The sequence below is a fragment of the Heteronotia binoei genome, chromosome 21 (genome assembly GCF_032191835.1).
Source record: "Heteronotia binoei isolate CCM8104 ecotype False Entrance Well chromosome 21, APGP_CSIRO_Hbin_v1, whole genome shotgun sequence".
NCBI lineage: Eukaryota > Metazoa > Chordata > Lepidosauria > Squamata > Gekkonidae > Heteronotia > Heteronotia binoei.
In genome coordinates, this window is record NC_083243.1 from 194,311,663 (window position 1) to 194,334,859 (window position 23,197).

Here is a 23,197-nt window from a genome sequence, read left to right on the forward strand (position 1 = left end):
TAATTTAAATATGTAATTATGTTTTATATGTTTTATTGGTTTTTAATGGAAGTAATGTGATGTTGTGAGCCGCCCTGAGTCCGCTTGCGGAGATGGCGGGATAGAAGCTTAACGTAATAAATAAATAACAAGGAGGTGGAACGCTCAGAAAGGTTCAGGAGCCGCGCTCCTGTGAGCTCCCATTGAATCTGAGGCCTGCTACGAGGCATCCCTCCTCGCTGGTCTCTGCTTCCCGGAAAGCTGAGAGTGGCTGGACTGCACGTCAGTGGTGCTCTCCTCCAAGCCTGGTTTCCCTTGCAAAGGAAGCCTGTCTTGGCAGAGAATGCGCCCCATCTGGCTGCTCTCGCCTGGAAAGCGAGGGTAGTCAAGGAGGGCAGCTTCTTCTCCTTCAAGCTCAACTTCCCTTGCAGGGGAGGCCGAGCTCAGAGTGGAAGAAGGCAGCCAGCCCCGCCCAGCTGTCTTCACCTTCAAGGCAAGAGCAACCAGGTGGGACACGTTCTCCTCCAAGCCTGGCTTCCCTTGCAAGGAGAAGAACTAGTGCACTTTTGGAGGCGCTCCGAGACTGCCATAAGAAGGGATGCAGTAGCGAGGCAGGTGTGGGTGGGGGGGCACGGGGGCTGGTGCTGGCCTGGAGCACCTAAGCCCCTGGTGCCGGCCTGCCTCCAAGCCTGGCTTCCTTTGCAGGGAAGCGAGACTCAGAGGAGAGCACATGTGGATGCGCTGTCCTGCCGCTCTCAGTGCAACCCGGGAAGCGGAGAGTGGCGGGGGAGGGGTGCCCAGTGGCGCCCCTGTAGGCACGGTGGCGTCCTAGGTGGCCGCCTCCCTTGCCTTCTACGTGCCATGAGTGCAATCCTAAACCCTTCCAACTCCACCGACTCCAGTGGATATAGGAGGCAGATGGCACAGTTGGGAACAGCCCACGGACACATCCTTTCATCTCCGGGAGTTGTGTAAAGCACCTGTGCTCACTTTCCATTTTTGTTCCACCCCTTCCCTACAGCAATAAGCATTTTCCGTTTAACAGGCACCCTCCAGATGCGCATTATGCCTGAGGACCTGTGCTGGGTTGCCATCTCCAGACTGGAAAACTCCTGGAGATTTGGGAGCTGTGAATAGGAGGAAAGTTCCCCAGGAATATGATTGCCAGAGAATCTGGTCTCTGAAGTTGCCATTTTTTTCCCAGGGGAAATAATGACTGCTGTAATCTGGAGATTTATTGTAATTTATGGAGACCTCCAAGCTCTGCTTGGAAGTTGGTAACATTAGTTAAAATAAACATTAATCTTTAAGGTGTCACAAAATGTGTTTGGTTTTGCCTCTAATGCAGCTTCTTGGCAGTGCTGCAGGAATTCTGCCAGGGAAAATCGGGCCAGTTTCTGGGGACCAGTTTCCTCTGGACATTTCTTACGCTGACATCACAAACACCAAATCACCCTTCCGAGTTAATTATAGTAATTCACAAGAATTACCACCTTGATCTTCTCCAAAGTACTAAAATGGATTAGATTTTTACCACTTGTTCCGCCATGTGGTGGAGAGCTCTGTGGCGCAAAGCTGTAGAACTGCAGTCAAACTCTCTGCTCACAACCTGAGTTCGATCCCGGAGGAAGCTGGGTTCAGGTAGCCAGCTTAAGGTTGACTCAGCTTTCCATCCTTCCGAGGTCGGTCAAATGAGGACCCGGCTTGCTGGGGGGAAAGTGTAGATGACTGGGGAAGGCAAACCACCTCGTAAAAAGTCTGCCATGAAAACGTTGTGAAAGCAACATCACCCCAGAGTCGGAAACGACTGGTGCTTGCACAGGGGACTACCTTGACCTTTTAGGGTTCCCTCTAAGCTGAGTTAAGAGCCCCGTGGCGCAGAGTGGTAAAGCTGCAGTACTGCAGTCTGAGCTCTCTGCTCACTACCTGAGTTCGATCCTGGCTGAAGCTGGGTTCAGGTAGACAGCTCAAGGTTGACTCAGCCTTCCATCCTCCCGAGGTCGGTAAAATGAGTACCCAGCTTGCTGGGGGGAAAGTGTAGATGACTGGGGAAGGCAACGGCAAACCACCCCGTCAAAAGTCTGCTGTAAAAATGTCATGATGCGACGTCACCCCAGAGTTGGAAACGACTGATGCTTGCACAGGGGACTACCTTTACCTTTACCAGCCTGATCTTCTCAAAAGCACTAAAATGGATTAGATTTGTACCACTTATTCCGCCATGTAGTAGTGGTAAAAATCTATCCTTTCGTTTTACAAATGTATTTAATTTTCACTTTATTTATTCCCCACCTTTCTGACCTATGGCCCAAAGCAATGAGCCCTACAGTTTTCAATTATGATATTGTGAGCAATGTTCCCTCTAAGCTTCAGAGTCTTGTGAGCATAATTCTACATTGTGAGCTACTGGCATTAAAGTTGTGAGCTCCTGCATCAATTATTGTGCTTTGGGGTCATTTTTCCTGAGCTAGGACAAAAATGTGTGAGCTAGCTCACGCTAACTCAGCTTAGAGGGAACACTGATTGTGATCCAAGAAGCAGCTTGACAGTGTCACTGTGGGTCTCCATAGCAACTAGGCAAGGATTCTAAGGGTGGAGGTTCTGAAGGAAGCAGTTGTTGCTGAAATGGGGATGAGAAGGAATCACATCTAGAAGAGTAGGAAGCAGAGAAAATTCAAGATGGGGAACTTTATGAAACTGATGGTAAGCTGGGTACATATGAAGCTCCCTTATGCTGAATCAGACCCTCGGTCCATCAATGTCAGTATTGTCTACTCAGACTGGCAGCGGCTCTCCTGAGTCTCAAGCTGAGGGTTTTCACCTCAACTTGCCTGGACCCTTTTTAGTTGGAGATGCTGGGGATTGAACCTGGGACCTTCTGCTTACCAAGCAGATGCTCTGCCACTGAGCCACTGCCCCTCCCCCCAAGTTCTTATAATAAAAGATTCAAATAGATTTTGGAACCTGTATATCAATAACTGTGAGTCAATGTGATGTAGTAGCTAGAATCTTACTACCACCAAGGAGACCTAGGTTCAAATCCACCTTAGCTTTGTAGGTGATTCTGAGCCCTTTCTCTCCCCCTCCCCCCTCTGGAGATAGGATAAAAAGTGTACATGGTCAACGAAACAAGTGGTACCAAGACACAGCAGAAGTTCAAAATATAAACTCAGCAACCAAGTCCAGTAATCCAACAAGCATTAAATTCAGGTTCCCTATCCCCCCCCCTCCAGCTATGGTCCTGATTAAATTTAGCTTTCAGATTGTGTAAGAAGTTTTGTCTTGTTAATGGCCAGCTAAAAAATTTTGTTAACTCTTCTGCTTAGTAATAAAGGCAATAACCTCAATGCAGTAGTTTCTCCACTCACAAGCTTGAACTACAGTTCCCAAATTTTTTTTATTCAAATATGAGAAAGCAAATAAGAGTTTAACCTGATTTATATTGAATAATGATACAAAAAGATCCAAGTGGGCAGCTGTGTTGGTCTGAAGCAGTTGAACAAAGCAGCAGTCAAGTTGCACCTTTAAAACCAACCAAGTTTTATTCAGAACATAAGCTTTCGTGTGTTCCCTAAGCACATCTCATCAGACGAGAGGATCAGGTATTGTGGGCTGAAATGCATTATTATTATTATTAAATTTTATTTGTATCCCGCCCTCCCCGCCTAGGCAGGCTCAGGGCGGCTAACAACATTCAAGTAAAACATTATACAGTATACAATAATTAAAAACGACATTAAAATTATACATAGTTAAATACACATCTTAAGACTAATCCAGTTTATATAATTTATAACTTAATTTAACAGCAGCAGAGATGTTCCGGGCGCTATTTATCCATTTACATTTTTATATATGGCAAGGATCACTATACTTTGTTGGATCATCTGTTCGGCCATCCTTTGTCAGCAGTCTATGCATGTAGTTTGTTGATTAAGAGGGCAAACTAGTTGTGGTCACATGGTGAAACAGTGTGGCTTGGCTTTTTGGTCTGGATAGCCATAAAAGGTAATAAAGTTTCCTGCCAGTTGGTGTTTCTGCAAATCTAAGTAAATCACAAAAGGACATGTATTTCCTAGTTGTAGTCCACCTAATTTACTTATCAACATCAATCTATATATTATAACCATCATTCTAGTCTGCCATTAGAAAACAAGAATACATAAAATGAAAATGAATTAAGCATATGTAATGAGATAAATAGCCAATATCCTTTATTTGAGTATGTCAGTATAAAACATTATTCTGATACACTATTATAAAAGAGAAATACATTGGAATACTGTGGATGTATAGCTATATTCACTGAGAGTGGGTTTAGCATCTGTAATGAGATAAAAAACCAATATCCCTGTTCAGTCCTGGGGAGATGTTTGTTCCAAGTTGCATAATAATTTGTAATTCAGCAATTTCTCTCTCCATTCTGTTCTTGAAGTTCCTTTGCAGGAAAACAGCTTAGTTGAGGTCACCCATTGAATGCTTGGAAGGTTAAAGTGTTCCCCCACAGGTTTCTCAGTTCTGTAATTCCTGATGTCAGATTTGTGTCCATTTATCCTTTGGCGTAGGGTTTGTCCTGTTTGCCCTATGAAGAGAACTGAAGGGCATTGTTGGCATTTAATGGCATATATAATGTTGGAGGATGAACAAGTGAATGAGCCTGAGACGGTGTAGTTAATGCTGTTAGGCCCAGTGATTGTGTTGTCTGGGTGTATGTGGCAGCAAAGTTGGCACGGGTTTATTGCAAACTCTGATACCAGTGTCCACGCTCAGATGAGATGCTGTATTGTTGTGAGTGAGGAGTTGTTTGAGATTGGGGGGCTGTCTGTGTGCAAGAAAAGGTTTGCCCCGCAGTACTTTTGAAAGAGAGCTGTCACTGTCCAATAGAGGTTGTAAGTTGTTGATGATACGTTGAACTGTTTTAAGTTGAGAGTTGTGTGTGACCGCTAGTGGTGTTCTGTTATTATCTCTTTTGGGTCTGTCTTGTAACAGGTTTTCTCTGGGTATCATTCTGGCTTTGTTAATCTGTGTCCTGACTTCATCAGGTAGGTACTTTAGTTCCAAAGAGGTTTGTTGTAGATCCCTCAGGTGAGAATCTCTGTCAGCAGGATTGGAGCAAATGTGGCTGTAGCGTAGAGCCTGGCTGTATACAATGGATCGTTTGGGATGGTAGCTGGAGGTATGCAGGTATGTTTGTCAGTCAGTAGGTTTCCGGTATAAGGTGGTGTCAATGCATCCATTGTTTATTTTTATCTGGTGGTGGCCAGAAAATGTATTTCTTGCATACTCTGGTTCATTGTCAGGTTGATGGTAGGGTGAAAGTCATTGAAAGCTCGGTGGAATGCGTCCAGGGCTTCTTTACCATGTGTCCATACCATAAAAATGTCATCAATGTAATATAGGTATAAAGTAGGTATGAGTGGCTGGGAGTCTAGAAAGTGCTGCTCCAAGTCAGCCATAAAGAAGTTAGCATATTGTGGGGCCATGCGGGTGCCCATGGCTGTACCGTTGATCTGTAGAAAAGTTAATTGCCAAATCTGAAACATCAAAAGTATGAAAGGAAAAACAGAAATCTTTCAGTGCAATCTTCTGCAAAGTTATACACTTCTAAGCCCATTGACTTCAGTAGATTCTAAATTTGTTTAGGATTGCACTGTTTGGTTCCTACTCATCTCTGTGTAAGGAAATCTGGATTTTTTTTGTTGCTGGGACCAAGTGGAGAATTGTCCCAGAATGACTGCTGACCTGGAATGTGCTTTCTCCCTCTGGGGGAATTTGTTGAAGCAAGGGGTTTTGAATGAGGAGTAAAATGCACAAACATTATTCCACAGTAGAGGAATTCTGATTATATTTCTATTTTGTTTCCTCAGGCTCCCAGTTCTGAGACAACTGAAAAGAATACAGGTAGGTAACTCTCTTTATGCCTTTTGTTGCATATTAGCAATTTGAATAGGATTTTCTCCTTTTCAGGAGCATCAGAATGAGGCTTTTAGGTGCAGGCCTCCTGTCCAGATTCCTACATGAAAGGGATACTTGTAGTGCTGATCTGCCATCCTTTCTTACTGACAGAGTCACATAAACATATGCATTGTTCATTGAAGGGAGGGAATTATCATATCTTATAGTAAAGAGGTAGGCTTGTACCAATCATAAAAGCATCTAAACTTTCTGCCTTAATGCTTGAACTGTAAGATATCGGTCTTGACCGAAAGACATTATGATAGCTAATGTTTTTTGTTAATAAATTTGTTTTTTGTTTCCATTTTGAAAAATAAAAATAAAATAAAAGCATCTAAACTAGGCCACTAACAGATGAGACCATGTTTTCTGCATATTCTAGCTTAACCAAAATACAAGACACCCCTCAGTAGCCTTAGACTAGATCTCTTAAAAATAGCACCGTCCCTGGTTTAGATGGCTTTCCCGCTGAATTTTATAAAAGATTCAGATCAATTTTAGTTAAACCTTTAACTCATGTGTAATAATATCTTTATGAAAGGCTTATTGCCTCCCTCATGGGAATCGGCAGTGATTGTCCCAATTCCTAAAGAAATGAAAGATGTTTCAGCTCCAAGTAATTACAGACCTATTGCCCTTCTTAACTGTGATTATAAGATTTTTACCACTGTGTTAGCTAATAGATTAAAACAGATTATTAATAATTTGATTCAGTGAGACCAGACTGGCTTTATCCCTGGAAGGGATATTTCAGAGAATATTAGAAGAACTTTGGACATCTTGAATTATTGTACGGTAACCAAACAGGAAGCAGTCTTAATTTCAATCAATATGGTTAAAGCTTTTGATTCTGTGGAGAAAGATTTTTTTATTACTGTCTTTGAGAATATGGGATGTGGTAGGAACTTTTTAAATGGTCTCCGTGCTCTGTACAACAATCTCTCTGCTCAAATTAAGGTTAATGATTGTTACTCTCAGTCTTATCTACTTAAAAGTGGTACACACCAGGGGTGTCCCCTTTCGCTATTAATTTTTGCTATCTCAATGGAACCCCTGGCAGAAAGTGTCTGAAGAAATCACGATATTGAGTGTGTCTCAATAGATTCTAAAGCCCATAAAATAGCGCTCTTTGCTGATGATGTTGTATTATGTACCACTTTCCCAATAAAGTCAATACAGGCTATCAATCAGATCTTACAACAATTTAGTCTCGTGTCTGGGTTAAAAATCAGCCTGGAAAAAACAATTCTGCATCCAATCAATCTGTCAGTTGATACCAAATCAAGGTTAAGGAATCTAGTCTCTTATTCATGGGTGGATAAGAAGTGGTCATATTTAGGGATAAATATTCCAAAGGAAATGAAATTCAACTATGATGAGTTGCTAAAGGAAGTTCAAGCATTATTAGTTAAATAGAACAAAATCAACCTTTCTTGGCATGAATGAATCATGAGTATCAAGTGTGTTATTCTTCCTAATTCTTTATATTTATTCTGGGTTATTAGAAATATCTGATTTTTTAATAAATGGCAACAAATTTTAAATCTATTTATTTGGGATAACACTAGGCCAAGGATAAAATTTTCAATGATGTGTAGACCTATCAAGAAGGGGGAGGTTTTAAATACCCAATCTAAGAATCTACTATTATGCAGCTAACTTTGCCCAAACAGTTAAAATAATAAGGACAAATCCAGTAGAAGCTTGGATCAGTATCAAACAAGAGAATGTTATCTCGTCTTTGAGAGGAACCTTCTGGCCTAAACGTCAGAAGAGATCATATTCTATACCAGCAGATTCTTTCCTGGAAAATTCATTAAGAATATGGGATAAGCTAAGGAAGTGGATTGTGCTGGGTATTTCCCGAGTAGGTAGCTTTTTCAACAAAGTTTGGTTCCCACAATTCATAAAGACTAACTCCAGCCATCCGTGAGGGATTAAGGGGTTGGATAGAATTGGGGAGTGGATTCAAGGAAATAATATTATTGCTAAGGAACAAGCCAAAGAGAAATTAGGAGCTAATATCAATTGGTATCAATACCTTCAAGTTCAGAATATGGTCCACTCTCTTCAGGGGAAAGAAACTATTAGAAATGAATTGATGCCATTTGAAGTCCTTCTTAAAGAGGAGGGCAATGGCAAGAAAGGTTTGCTTTCTAAAATATATCATTATTTAATTGACTCTCTTCACTCAAATCCACCCTCATATTATACATTGGAATTAAATGCTACCTCAAAGGCTAAATGAAAGCGATTGGGAAATGATCTGGAACTCTCCTTCCATTAAGGCTAAAAGCATTGGTATCCAACTCCAATTTTAAAAAATGTATTAACTTTGGTATTTAAACCCAGTCACGATGAGTAAAATCTCTAGGGTCTCAAGTCCAGATTGTGGAGAAATTGTAAAACTAAAGGCTCCCCGTATCATATGTGGTGGGAATGTCCAACAGTGTCAAATTTTTGGAATAAAGTGGTAGAGCAAATAAAACTTATATTCAATCTAAGCATTCTAGTAGTTTTTAAACTTCTTTTATTTGATATCTGGCCTGATAAGTTTGTGAGTAAAGATCAGAAATCTTTAATCTTGACAATATTGGCAATAGTTCGCATGACGATTGCTAAAAATTGGAAACCCCCTCACACCCCCTCGATTGAAATGTGGCATGATAAGTTGTGGGAGCAGTATGTAGTGGGAAAGACAATGGATAACCCTTTCTTCGATAATGATTTGGCTATAGATTATGGTTTGCTTTGGGCCCCGGTTTTGGAATTCTTTGGGAAAATTTCTTTTTTGCCTAACAGAATGAATTATTGTAGGCTATTTCTCAATTCTTAATACCTAGCATATTATTTACTGTTTTTGTAAATTGTTTGTTCTATGCATCCAATGGTCTAAATTGGATCCTTGCATGTTAGATTTGTATTTTTATTATTTTTTCCCTATGCTTTCTTTGTATTGGATTAGATTTAATAAAATAATTTAAAAAATAATAAAAATAAAGTTTACCCCCTATTCTGCGATTTGTCACGGGTCTCCAGTTTCTGCTCTCTAAAACTGAAGTTCATAGTAGAGAGTCTAAATAGTAAGGCAGAAAAATGTTGTCTGCAGAAAAGAAAAAAATTCTGTATTTCCCCAGGTATGCAAAATAATATGAATTTGCAAATTAAAAGTAAGAAGTAAAAAGGGTTTATTGCTGCTGAATATGCTCATTGCCTGCCAGGTGACAAGGAATGTAGAAGGAAGTTGATTGGCAGTTAAAAAAGAAGAAAAAGGGGAGAAGAGGCACAACTGTCTCAATCAAGTTATTGACACCTTGCTGTACCCTAGCATGCATCCCCTGTTTCCCCATCTATCCCTCCTGCACAATGCCATCCTAACCAGTTATACCTATGCAAAACAATAAATGGACATAAATCTAACATAAACTACAACACTAAAGAACAGTGTAAGAAGATTTTAATCTTCCAGGATATTCCATTGCTTACCTAAGAGTAGTAGTCCTCAAACAGACAAACTTCACAGGGAGATTACAATGCCAGATTGCAGAATCCGTGTTCATTAGCATATTCAGAACAATATTTACATTATATTTATATCCCGCCCATTCTATGCAGTCTCCCCCCACCTCAGCTGAACAGGAATATAAGATGCTTATCGCCAGGGATTTATTTTGAGCAGGAACGCAGTTCTGGATGTCTTGGCATCAGGGCGTGTGACCTAATATGCAAATGAGTTCCTGCTGGGCTTTTTCTACAAGCCATTTTTCCTCTGCCATAATCAAGCTGATTATAATGTGCATTGTACCTCTGCATCCTGAGTTCCTTCTTGCAACACATATTATTCTGGGAATTTAGGGGGATGTATTTGTGAATTTCCTGTATTGTATAGAGGGTTAGACAAGATGATACTGGAGGTCCCTTCCAACTCTATGATTCTAGCACCCCTCCCATCTTCTGACAATGATAAAAGGACTCAGAGATCTCCATTCCTACGTATCTAACAAAGGGAGCATTGACTCTTAAAAGCTTATAACTTGAAAATCTTGTTGGTCTCTAAGGTGCTATTGGATTTGAATCTAGCTGTTCTTTTTAGGATAGCTCAGGCTCAAGACTTCCATGAATACCTTTCCAACCATCAAGCTCCTAATCTCAGCAATCAGTGCTGTAGAACTATAGCCTTGCAGTGTAGCGCTTTAAGGCACTGTTTAGCGCATCCCTCCTCTGGGATTCTGACTTGTATTTATTTATTTATTTGATTTACATCCCGCTCTCCCCACAAGAGCAGGCTCAGGACAGCTCACAACATAAAACCACAACAAACAGTTAAAATCCATACAAATTATAAATTATGCATTAAATTAAAACAGTCACATCATCAATAATTAAAACAATCAGAATAATTTGGTGCTAATCTCTTTGATGTTATGTTTCAGTTTTCAGTGGCGACAGTATCTCCACAGTTTCCCTATGACACAGGCTCAACGTCAGTTGAAAGCCAACCAGAAGAGAGTGATCTTACAGGCCTCGTGGAACTGAACAAGGTTCCGCAAGGCCCTTTCTTCCTCTAGTAACTGATTCCACCATCAGGGGGCTGCGATCGAGAAGGCCCTTTCTCTAGTGGTCTTTAATTTTGCCTCCTTCGGCCCGGGGATTACTAATAGATTTTGAGATCCAGATCAAAGTACCCTCTGGGGAACGTGTGGGGAGAGACGGTCCCTAAGGTAGGCAGGTCCTAGGCTATACAGGACTTTAAAGGTAATAACCAGCACCTTGTATCAAATCTGGTACATTATTGGCAGTGCAGTTCCCATAGGCCCAGCTGTATGTGCTCGCACCTGGGAAGCCCTAATAGCAGCCTGGCTGCCGCATTCTGCACTAGCTGCAGTTTTCAGGTTTGACCCAGGGGCAGCCCCAAGTACAGTAGTCCAACCTCGAGGTGACCGTTGCATGGATCGCCGTTGCCAGGTTGCCGCGCTCCAGGAAGGGGACCAACTGCCTCACCTGCCTAAGATGGAAAAAAGTGGACTTAGCAGTGGCTGCTATCTGGGCCTCCATTGTCAAAGCAGGCTCTAGTAGCACCCCCAAGCTTCTGACCCTGTGCACCATTGTCAGTGGTGCACTGTCAAATGCTGGTAAGGGAATATCCCTGCCTAGACCACTGCGACTCAAGCAAAGGACCTCTGTCTTCACTGGATTCAGCTTCAAGCGACTCAGCCTAAGCCATCCTGCCATGGCTTGCAACGCCAGGTCCAGATTTTCTGGAACAGAGCTAGGCTGGCCATCAGCAGATAGAGCTGGGTGTCATCAGCTTACTGATAGCAACCCAACCCATACTTCCGGGCAATCTGGGTAAGGGGGCGCATTGTACATATAATATCCACAGATCTCTTTCCTCCTGGGACTGTGTGCAGTAATAACACTGGGAAAGGTATTGACTCACATGTGTGATGTATTGCTGACATGTATTCAGCCAAAGCAATTATTTACCAGCTCTACAACTTTTAGGTTTGGGCTATTAGCTGATCTTCCATTATAAATAAATTGAGTAACAAATGCAGTTGGTATTTGTTTATGTGAATATGATTTACTGGCCAATAATTTTTCTGTTTTATCTGAAATAATGTTAGTTAGAAAACAAGAAAAAGCTATGAAAGTAAGCAGAGAGAAATAATTTGTTTTGTTCTTAGAAACTCCCCAGATGTTTGCTTTCTTTCATCTTGTAGATAATGGCATGTCTGCGGATGAAGAAATCTTAACAGTTTGCATCAGCAACAACCTTTATGCAATTCTTAAGAGAAGAGAGAACTATCTATGCCGTCTGCTTCAGAAGAAGTTTGGTTGCATAACGGTCCTTAAAAGTAAAAGGAACCCCATTGAAGTTTATAGGAATAACTTGAAAGAAGGAATTGAAGTTTCAGTCTTATTAGATGACCTGACCAGACATGAAGCCGATGCTTTGGTGAATGCAGCCAATGAAAACCTACATCATTTTGGAGATCTTGCATTTGCCCTTCTGAAAACTGGTGGGCCAGAAATTGAAAAGCAGTGCAAGCATTTCATTGAAAAGAATGGACCTCTCCATGCTGGCCAGATTGCAGTCACTAGTGGAGGAAGACTGCCTTGCAAGCAAGTGATCCATATAGTAAGCCCAAGATGGTCCCAAGACCAGAGGGAAGAATGTTGTCTTAGACTTGAAACAGCGATTATAAATATTCTGAAATATAGCAATGCACCAGAAAACAATATCAAGTCGGTAGCCATTCCTGCACTGAGCTCAGGATTTTTCAACTTCCCACAGGATTTATGTGCTCAAGTGGTTGTCCAGACTATAAAGAATTTTATTCAGCTAGCTCCATTATTTGGCTACTTGCAAGAAATCCACCTTGTGAGCACTGATGAGCCCACAGTTGAAATAATGAAAAGGGCTTGTGAAGAGCTGCTTGGGGTTAATGACCTAGTGCCATGGAAGGGAGCATCAGATTCCATCATAGTGAACAATCTCTCCCTGCAGATAAAAAAAGGGAATATAGAAAATCAGCAAGTAAGTTTCTGTATGCTTACAGGCTGCAAACATGTGAACTACAGAAACGGAAGGTTGATTTCACCATTGACTGGTTTTGATGCAGCCATGAGGTTTGGAGTGCTGATTAATTTCCCCGCTGTGACTTAGTCTAAGTGTTCACAGGTGCTAGATAAGCAGTTTAGTGTGGTAGGTAGTGGCAGGTCCTGTATCTTGTCCCCCTGTTGCTCCAAGAATGATTCTTCTTCACTCTACTATAGTGTGTGCACAAGACAGTATGCTAAAGAAAGGCTTTCTCTTGATATGGATTCTACCACTCCACTTGAGAAAGGTTTGTAGCCTTCCTCCAATGGCAGAGCAACTTAAACTGGAGAAAGGCTTCTTAGACTGAAAGAACTTCCTCCAAACAAAGTTGGATTTGCACAACATTCTACCAACATGGTTGGTAGGTACATATCCTTATGATATTGTAAATGAATACTGTGGGTGCCTTGACTTGCCAAGAATACCTGTAATAGGCTGGAAAAATTAATCAACCCCTTGGATTATGTCCATTCAGGCAGTCACTAATTGGGCTTGGTGTCCACATAGCCTTTTGGATGAAGTTCTGTGAACACACTGAAAGTACTCCCAAGTATATCTGAAATGCATCCCTGAGTTGCATGGAGCAAGGACAGGATAAAAACATGATAGATACAGAAATGTATTATATCTCAGTTGAAATGGCTTCAGATTTTACACTTTTGTTCCAGACTGCCATTATTATCAACTCTGTGATTGTGCAAGATGATCTTTCACAAGGAACCATTTCAAGAGCAATTCTAGAAAAAGCTGGTCTACCTTTGCAGGAGCAATTTCTTTCTGAATTACAGAAACTTCCAGCGGATTGCTCTAAACTGGTATGCACCAAAGGGTACAACATCGCCTGTGAGTTTGTACTCCATGTGATATGGCCTTCTCAGAATGAGGGCAACACACAGCAGGTGAGGTCCTTTTCAGTTACCAGTCCAATTTTATCTCCTTTTAATATATATAAACAACCTGCCCCATGTAACTGTGTTTTTCCCCTCAGGCACTAAAAGCAGCTGTTTCTAAAAGCCTTCTCAAGACTCAGGAGCAGCAATTTCCCTCCATTTCTTTTCCTCCTCTTGGACTTGAAGATCTACATTTGCCAAAGGATGAAGTGGCAGATATAATGGTAGAGCAAATAATACGCTTTGCAAAAGAACATCCTGGGGAAAAGCCAGATGTATATATTGTAATTTCACCCACTAACGATGATGTTTATGAGGTAAGATATTTACTATTAACTGCAAACAGGAAGGGCACAAGTTAACTGCCTTGTCTGAGTACTGATTTCAAGCAATTTCTTTTTTATAAATTTTATTTTTAACTTTTAAAAAGGATACAGAATAAAGAAAAAGAGTAGGGGGAAGGAATGAAAAATAAAATTACAAAAGCGCAATACAGAGGGCAATTTTTGTGGATATTAAAGACAACCCTTGATTAAAACATGTGCTTTATAGGAAAAGCAGCCCCCTGGTGCAGAGTGGTAAAGCTGCAGAACTGCAGTCCTAAGCTCTGCTCATGACCTGAGTTGGATCCCGGCGGAAGCTGGGTTCAGGTAGCCAGCTCAAGGTTGATTCAGCATTCCATCTTTCCTAGCTCAAGCTTGCTGGAGGGAAAGTGGAGATGACTGGGGAAGGCAAGGGCAAACCACCTTGTAAAAAAAAGTCTGCCATGAAAACGTGATGCGACATCACCCCAGAGTCGGAAATGACTGGTGCTTGCAGAGGGGACTACCTTCACCTTTAAATATAGGAAAAATGTAGCTTAGTTTAGGAAACCAGTATAACAACCTATTCAACATATTCTACTATTTTTTCATAATATATTTTCATTTTTATCCCCTGATCAGTCAGTTATATAATAAACCATGAATAACCTCTCAGAAACTTTGTATATAATTTTAACATAATAGTTTGTTGTAATAAAAATCACACAAAAGATATTATTAATATTTCATATTAAAACTGTCACATAATGTAAACTATTCAAATATATAACTACAAAGATTAATTATAGTAAGCATAAAAAGCTCACCAGTTGTTTTCAAATTCATATCTTGGTCTTTGATTAATGTAATTTGTCGGTTTTGCCATAGCTGCATGTTCTTGCATTTTATCTATCCAATTCTCATGAGTTGGACAACCCTCTATTTTCCACCTTGATGCAAATACCACTCTTGCAGCAATTAACATGTTATCTAAGCAGTTCATGCATTGTTCTATCTACGTTCACTGGTAGAATTCCTAGTAACATTGTCTCTGGTAACACAGCAAATTTTATATTCAAAATGTTTTGAATTTCAGTATGTATTTCTCTCCAATATAGTAAAAAGTACAATCTATCGCTCTACATTTCCAACACAATTATCATTTTTATCCATCTTTTCATTGTCTTTTGGGGTAATGTGCATTAAAACATTTTGTACCAGATTTCTCTAAGTGCTTGACTTGTCGTAAATTTTGTCTTTTGTATATAGCTTTTCCCATTGTTGAAATGAAATCTCCTTCCTGAAATTTTGTGACCATTTCACCATGCATATCTTAACTTGTTCTGTTTCTGTGTTGTATTGTAGTACAATTTTGTAAATGTATTCTAAAATATTATCTTTTTTTGTTCAATATTACCTTTTCAAAATCAGTCAGATTTCTTAGTCTCTCTTTCTTGATGCATATCTTCTTTAAATGTTGATGTTTAAGATATATTAACCATTGTATCTTTCCCCCTTTTTCATTAATAGCTTGCCAAGACCTTGTTTATTGATCATATCTTGATATGTTATAAAGTCATTATTTTCCCTCTCAGGTTTGTTGTAATACACATGTAGTGGTGACATTATAGGTAATATATATCAAGCAATTTCTTATTCTCTATCACTTGCTGCTCTCTTGACATAGCACACCCCCTCACACACACACCATCACTTGAGGTATGGAAGCTGCAACATTTTTCATTTGAGAGTTAATGTTATTAGAGCTCACTTGTCTGCTCTGTAGTAGACCAGACTCACCAGGCATGGTGGTCCAAAGTGGAACACTCCAAATTAAACCCAACCTGTTCTTCACTCAAGATTTTATTGTGCTCAGTCCATTCCCCCAGTTTCTCTTTGAGATGACTAGCATATAATTTACTTAAGATACTTAAGAGACAAATTGGTCTATAATTATTGGGGTTATTTCTATCTCCTTTCTTACGTATGGGTACTATAACTCCGGTATCCCAACCTTTAGGTATCCTCGCTGACCTAACTAAGTGAATAGTTTGGCAAGCAATGGAGCCCACCAATCTGTGTTTTCTTTTATTCAGCAGGTATTAAATCAAGTCCCATGGTTTTTTTTAGCTTCAGGGCATCAGTTAAGGATCTTACTTTGGAGGGCTCAACCAGCGGCCACTCTGGTGTATCCTCTGGATCTTCCAATAGACAGGCTGTTTTCTCCAGTGCTCCATTCAAGACTTTATAATGATTTCTCCACACTTCTGGTAAAACTGCATTAGTTACCTGGGAGGTAAATTTGTTAGAACTGTTTGCCACCAGTTTCCAGAATAGTGACAATTTTTTAGATCATGCAGCCTGCCCCAGCTGTAACCAAGCTAGTTCATGTGCCTCTTTTTTCTTTCCATCGATAAATTTTTTTATATCTAGATTTCTGTAACTTTAATTGATCTTTATCAACTATCTTTGGGTTAGTCCGATGTTGCAGATAAATTTTGCTGAGTTCCTTTTTTGCCATTAAACATTCCCTGTCAAACCAACCATTGTTCTTTCCCCTTTGCCCTTAGGATTGAATATGTACCGTTCTAGGGCGGATTGTAGAACAAAGTTGAAGTCCATTAGCACCTTTAATATCTACAAAGTTTTATTGAGAATGTAAGCTTTTGTGTGCTAGAAGCACACTTCATCAGAAAATGAAATGGTACAGTTAGCAGTGCTACATATAGCTTGTGGGTAGGACTAAGCATGCAAAATAGTACAAAGTTGCAGTCCAATGGCAAAATAGTGAAATTAACAAATTGAAAGAATAACAGCTTGGTCTGGATAGTATAAGTTGTGCGGAAAAACAGCAAGAGATGATAAACATGTTGGAATTGAAGAATGATTGAGAATGGCAGTAAATGTAGAATCTGTTAATTGCTCTATTTTCCTCAAGACTGGATTGTAGTTACTGAATAAGATCTTAATATAATTTGATGATCTCTTTCCCTTATTCTGAAAGTATATTGCCTCTTGCCAATCTTGATATAGGTTTCTGTCTAAGGAATTCTTGCATATATTTCCGCTTTTTGTCATCCCATTTTATCCTAACATGCGTTCCCCTATATTCAGTGTTTTCCTTAAAGCTATCCTCAATTTGCAGATGAAGGCTGGGGACTGACATGGTCAAAGTGAGGGGGTTATGATCACTGTCACAATAAGTGGCAACTTCAAATGATTCAATAAATGGGGCTAAGTTCCCTGAAATCAGCATGTGATCAATTACACTTAGCCTTACTCCAGATCAATAAGTATATTCTCCAACATGATAATTTGCATGGGAACCATTTAAATTTTTTTAGATTCAGCATACTGGATATACGAGCTAGGAGAAATCCCACATAATTGCTTTTCATATCCTTGGATAATCTTGCATAAGGCAAATAAAGTATTTCAGAACTAGAGGGGCAAACATCGTACCTCTTATATGAGGCCTTATCATCCCTTCCCAATCTGGCATTAAAATTCCCTCCTACTATTACATATTTAGTTGGATATATTCTGATTAAATGCCAAATATAAGTTTTCAAGTCTCTCCAAACCTGTTCTATATGAGCTTTTGTTTTAGCAGGAGGGATATAAACATTCACTATCAGACAGTCAGTTCCTTTAAATTTCAGAATTAGGGCCATCATGATTCAGTCATATGGAGAGGGTTGAGTAATCTTAACTCTGCTGTAGATACCAATACTCCTAGTCCTCCCTTAGCCCTACCTCACACCGAGGGTTCACCCTGCACCTCATATGAATTATAGCTCTCGGGGCAGGGGGAATGTAGATGACTGGGAAAGGCAATGGCAAACCACCCCATAAAAAAGTCTTCTGTAATGCAACGTCACCCCAGAGTCAGAAACGACTGGTGCTTGCACAGGAGATTACCTTTACCTATTAGGGTCAGGGAACCTGAACACCATGTCTCCTGAAGCATTATGATGTCAAATTTCATCATAAGGTTCTTAGCATCAGATTCCTTGGATCTAGCAGCCCAACCCATAACATTCCACAATAGTGTAGCAATTAGATTGGGAGGGGATCCTTTTTCCCATTGGTCCACAAACAGTCAATCTGTCTCTATTGCATCCAAAACCCTGAAAGGATCTTGAAATACACATCCATTATAGTTTTTATTCCATTGTTCTTTGTTAAGCCTTTGATTGATATCCTCAGGATTAACTGGGCTAGGGACATGGGTTCTATGATCAGGATCTTTCCCTAGGGGAGTATTAACTTCAGTTACCTCTTCTAACCACCCTGAATCTTGATTTAACACAAACCTTTAAGTGAAAGAAATTTCACTTCATCAACATCACTTCCCTGGTTACCCTCCATGATCTTATCATCCTCTGATATCTTTTCTTTTTGGAATGCTTGGCTAACTTCAATCAAACTTTTATAAACCCCTCCCAATCTAGAGAGTATGGCTGATTGGTGTCAAAAGTCATCCCCTCCGTATTCCTGTAATGTAATTTTGTCTGGGTGCATTCTTGCTTAGCTTTCCTCCCTGCACTGGGGAACTTTTTATTCAAGCTGTTTCCACTGGCCTCAGGGTCAGATGCTAGTGAAGTAAAGATCAGACACCTGGACTCTAAGACTTGGGGTGGGAGGGGATACCACCAAAAAACTATTCCTGCTTTGTTTTGCCATGCTTGTGCTTGAAATGTAACGGTTGGGGTGAGGGGTTAAAAGGAGAATCACTGGGCTGTCAGTCTTACCAAAGATGGTGTACTACCTTAAGATGCTTATGAAATAAACTGCTGAAACATTGGACTGTGTTATTCCTTGACTCGAGGTCTTACCTTAGCTGCCTATCCATCCCCGAGGATGTCGGGAGACAAGAAGGACAAAGCTAAGGAAGAATCAGCTAAACCAGTGGAGGAGGAACCGAAACCGGAGGGACCGAGATTAGTTCTCCCCTCCGTTACAGTCAGGAAAAAGGAGTGGGGGTCCAGGGGCCTCTGGGAGAGTATTATCAGAGAGTTTATGGGGGACCCCCCTCTCGACATTAGTCATCAGACCTCTATGGAGCCATACACACATGGGGGTCCGATGAGGAGGTCGAGGATGTGGTGTGCTCTTGCTACAGCGGGACGAGCGAAGGCTTGGGTGACTGGATTCACGAAACGCTAATGTCGCAAAGCCGACAACTGCGAGACGAGATGCTGGCGATGAATGAGTTCCTGGTGCAGGAGATGAGAGGCCTCACCCATCAACTACAAGATGTAGCTGCTCAGGTCGCTGGGGTGCCTCCTGACCAAGAACCACCAGCTGCTCCAGGCAGAGGAGCACCGGGGGGAGGGGTGTCAGCAGGCGGCCAACAGCCCCCCCACCACCACTGGGTGTGCTTGAGGAACCAGTCCAGGTGCCAGGCGGCCCAAGAGTCCGTGAAGCAAAATTCGATGGAAATCCAGCAAAGCTGGGTTACTTTATGGTCTTAGTGAGGGGCCACCTCAAGGTGTGGGTGTGCAACTTCCCGACAGAAGAGTTAAAGGTAATCTACATCAGGGGCTGTTTGAAGGGAGCTGTGGAAGCCAGGTTCGTGACCCTTTGAAGCCTGCTCCCCCGTCTTGAACTCTGCTAGGGAGCTGCTTTGGGCCCTACACAACCACTTTGAGGACCCCCTGCAGGAATCTAATGCAATCTCAGCCTTGCAAGAACTACAACAGGGGTCAAAATTGGTGAGAGAATATACCAGCGAATTCCGCCTCCTGAATGCAAAGGTGCATCACTGGGATGACAGGGCCCAAATTGAGTAATTTAAAAGAGGCATCAACTCTAGCATCTTTGGAGAAGCCCTCAAAACGGGGGACCTGCAGTCATTAGTCGACTGGATCCAACTAGCTTGCGAGATTGAAGACCACCAAAAGATCATAGCCCTCCACCGCAAGCAGCAGGGGGAGGGGAACCCCAAGACACTAAGGAGAAGGGTCAGAATTCCCATCTGAGCAGATGGCTCCAGGAACCTCCGCTCACCCCTGGAGAGAGGCAACGTAGGGTGAGGGCCAGGCTGTGCTTCAAATGCGGCGGAGAGAATCACTTAGTCAGCAAATGCCCCAGCAAGCCAAAAGAAGCAAGGCCACCCACCCCAGCAAAGAGGCAGGCCAAGAAGAAATCAGGCACAGCCGGGCCACCACCCAGCAAAGGGAAGACTGCCACGCTGCACTGCCAGGTCCCAACTCCCGAGGCTTTGGGGAAGGAAGACGATGAAGAACAGCTACCGGGAAATGACAACGACCTGCTGTGAAGAGCGTGCAGGAGCAGGTCAGCATGATGGCCACATCACTATGGGTGAGAATCTCAGGAACTTTGTATTTTGTGCCCATCACGCTAGTAAATCCAGTGACTAAAAGGTTCTCATGTATCTGGGCCCTCCTGGACTTGGGGTGTTCGAAGGACCTACCATCCCCAAGTTTAATGGATGCATTGGGACTTAAGAAAGAACCACTCTCCAACCTCCTATTATTCAAACAAATAGATGGGGAGCCATGTACTGAGGGAACAAAAATATGTGCCTTGGGAGTGGGGGAACATTGGGAACCCCGAACTTTCGTGTTAGCGCCCTCTGCCAAGTTCCAGGCTGAGGTCCGTGGTTGGCGGACCACGACTCCTTCGTGCAGTGGAGTGGGAACGCTATCTATTTCCAGGATAAGGGGTGTGATAAACATCATTGGAAATCAGAATGGGGTCCCCAACCACCCCCCAGGTTGAGAAATTGTGCCTAATGGTGCTGGAAGTATCCTCCATCCCCTCAGAATACTGAGATTTACAAGGGGTGTTCAACACCCTCAAAGCGGACAAACTCCCCCCTCACAAACCAACAGACTGTGCGATTGAACTGGTGGAGGGGGAGCCCCTTCCCAAAGCAAAGCTGTATCCGATGAGTAGAGTGGAGAGGGAGGAGCTAAAGAAATTTTTGGATGTAAATTTCCATCGGGTTTTATCCAGCCAGCCAAATCCCCACACGCGGCCCTCATTCTCTTTCGCAAGAAAAAAGATGGCAGTTTGAGACTGTGCACGGATTTTAGGGGCCTGAATGCAATTTCCATGAATAATGCATACCCCCTTTCCCTTATAAGAGACCTGCTAAGTGAAGTCTCGCAGGGGAAGATTTTTACAAAATTGGATCTCAGAGATGCGTACTTCTGGGTCCACATCCAGGAGGGAGATGAATGGAAAACTGCCTTCAACACCCCCCCTAGGCCAATTTGAATACCTAGTGATGCCTTTTGGGTTTAAGGGGGCTCCCGGTGTCTTCATGAACTTAATCAATGAAGTTCTGCATAAGTTTCTCTACAAGGGCATGGTCTGTTATCTGGATGATGTATTAATTTATTCACAAGACCTCCCACGTTCAACTAGTACACCAAGTGTTATAAACCCTCTATGACAATAAACTGTTCACTAAGCTTTCAAAATGTGAATTTCACAAGACAGAACTTGAGTTTCTGGGGTACCAGGTCTCGGCGGGAGGACTGGGGATTCACCTTGCCAAGGTGCAGGCAGTGGTTGGGTGGGAAGCACCCAGGACATGGAAACAACTCCAAAGTTTCCTTGGGTTTGCAAACTTTTACAGAGCATTTATAAACAATTTTGCAGAAATCACCATGCCCCTGACCGGGGGGGTGGGGCATTGCCGCAAATGGCGATGGACACATGAAAACAGAGCTCTCCTCCCTTAAATGAATAGCCAAGGACTCAGCTTCATTTATCTTGCCCTAAAAAGCATGTGAAAAAACTCTGGGCAGTCACAGAAAGCTTTAAAACCCAACACACAGTCCTTGAACAGTTCTGCTCAGCCAAAGAGACATTTGAGGTCTTCTTCTTCTTCGGCCTCTTCTAACGCCTCCAAGATGGCTACTGGAAATTCAGCTGTGCAATCGTCGAACTCCACTTATAGTAAGCAAATTCCATACCTCGCTCATTTCTTTTTAAAAAGAAATATTTGGCCACTTCCAAGATGTATTGCAACCTCTGGTTGACCAACTCAAATCAATACAAACCACATTAAAAGACGTAGAGAATACGGCTGAAGTGGCTATGGTGACTAGCGAAATTAATGCTAAAGAGTTTAAAAAATTAAATACACACGAGAAATGGGTGAAAGACCTCATCTTAACTCTGGACAACAAGCTACGAGATCGGAACATCAAATGTCGCGGATTTGATGATCCAGAAGAAGGTACCGAGTCGCTTAAACTTTTTCTTATGGACTGGCTTGCCCCTCTACTCAAGCTACACAAGTCGTCTGCTTCATTTATCCTACGTGCATATTGCTCTGGATACCGACCCTCAACGTTCCGCAATGCCTCTAGAGATATCATTATTGAATTCATAGATGTTCGACTCAAGAAGAAAATCATGACACTAGCTTGAGAGAAGGGCGGTCTAACCTGTAAAAACAAAACTATTTTAATATTTCCTGATCTCTCTGCTGAGGTTCTTTATAACTGTGCACAACTAAAGTCAGTAGCTCGCCAGCTTGCAGATGCAAATGTGAAATATAGATGGTCTTTTACTGGATTGCTGTTGGTGAAGCATGAAGGTAAATCTTGGACAATAGAGAATCCGGATGCAGCTCTGCATTTACTACAAGTCCTGAATTTAGAAATACCAATGGAACTGAGCAAGCCATCTTCTAAAAGAAAGAGACCTTTTTTCACCACACAAGACTGCCAGAACAAGCCGCCCTCAGGAGGAAGAGAAACTTTAACCTTTACTTATTGGCAGCAGAGTTGGAAATGCCCAAGTAGACTTATGAAAACTACACTGACTAAAGTGGTAGCTAAGTCTGAGTCCTTATTTTACTTTTATTTTTAGCCTTCCTTTTCTCCGCTTTTTCTTTTATGCAGTGTTAATTATAGAGATGCATGTGAAGGCTTGATAGCTAAGGGGGAAATGGGACATAGGAGTAGCTTCTGGGGTTTCTGGTCCCAATACAAAGAAGAGGGCTGCATGAGTGGGCTAGTAAGCCCCGACCCGGTAAGTGTGGATTTTATTTTTTGAGGCACAAACTTTCAATGGAATGCTGAGAGCAGCTGAAGCCCTTGTTAAAACTTTTCTTTTGTTATGGGGTTTTTTGTTTGTAAGTCAGGATGGGAGGGGACTGGGAGGGTTGTGGGTGTCATGAGCTCTTAGGAGGGGGAGCTGGAAGGGTTTACAGACCAGGAAGATCCAACAGCTGGCCCATCAATCACTCTTCCCACATTCCAGGCACCTGCGCCGGCTGTTGACAATCAGTCTCCTCCAAGCTCTCCTCCTCCCATCTCAAGAATGTGCAGCCGTCTTTGACAAACACTGACAGAGCACAAGCGTGCCAATGCTTCCGATCTCTTAGCCCTGATTACTATGAGAACTATGGCCACTCAGAGAGCAGGCTGATTGAGGCACCCATATAACTCACGCCTGGGACTTGGCAACCTCGTGGAAGC

General features: G+C 42.0%; 1 protein-coding gene across 1 annotated transcript in view; it reads left to right on the forward strand.

Moving 5' to 3' along the window:
• Positions 1 to 5,802: 5,802 nt before the first annotated feature.
• PARP9 (poly(ADP-ribose) polymerase family member 9) overlaps positions 5,803 to 23,197 on the forward strand; it is a 56,038-nt gene continuing 38,643 nt past the window's right edge. Inside the window, exons 1-4 of the mRNA XM_060262791.1 lie at positions 5,803 to 5,880; positions 11,658 to 12,475; positions 13,207 to 13,437; positions 13,527 to 13,745. Of these exons, the coding sequence (XP_060118774.1) occupies positions 11,666 to 12,475; positions 13,207 to 13,437; positions 13,527 to 13,745 (1,260 nt within the window). The 5' untranslated portion in view covers positions 5,803 to 5,880; positions 11,658 to 11,665. The remainder of the gene's footprint in view (positions 5,881 to 11,657; positions 12,476 to 13,206; positions 13,438 to 13,526; positions 13,746 to 23,197) is intronic.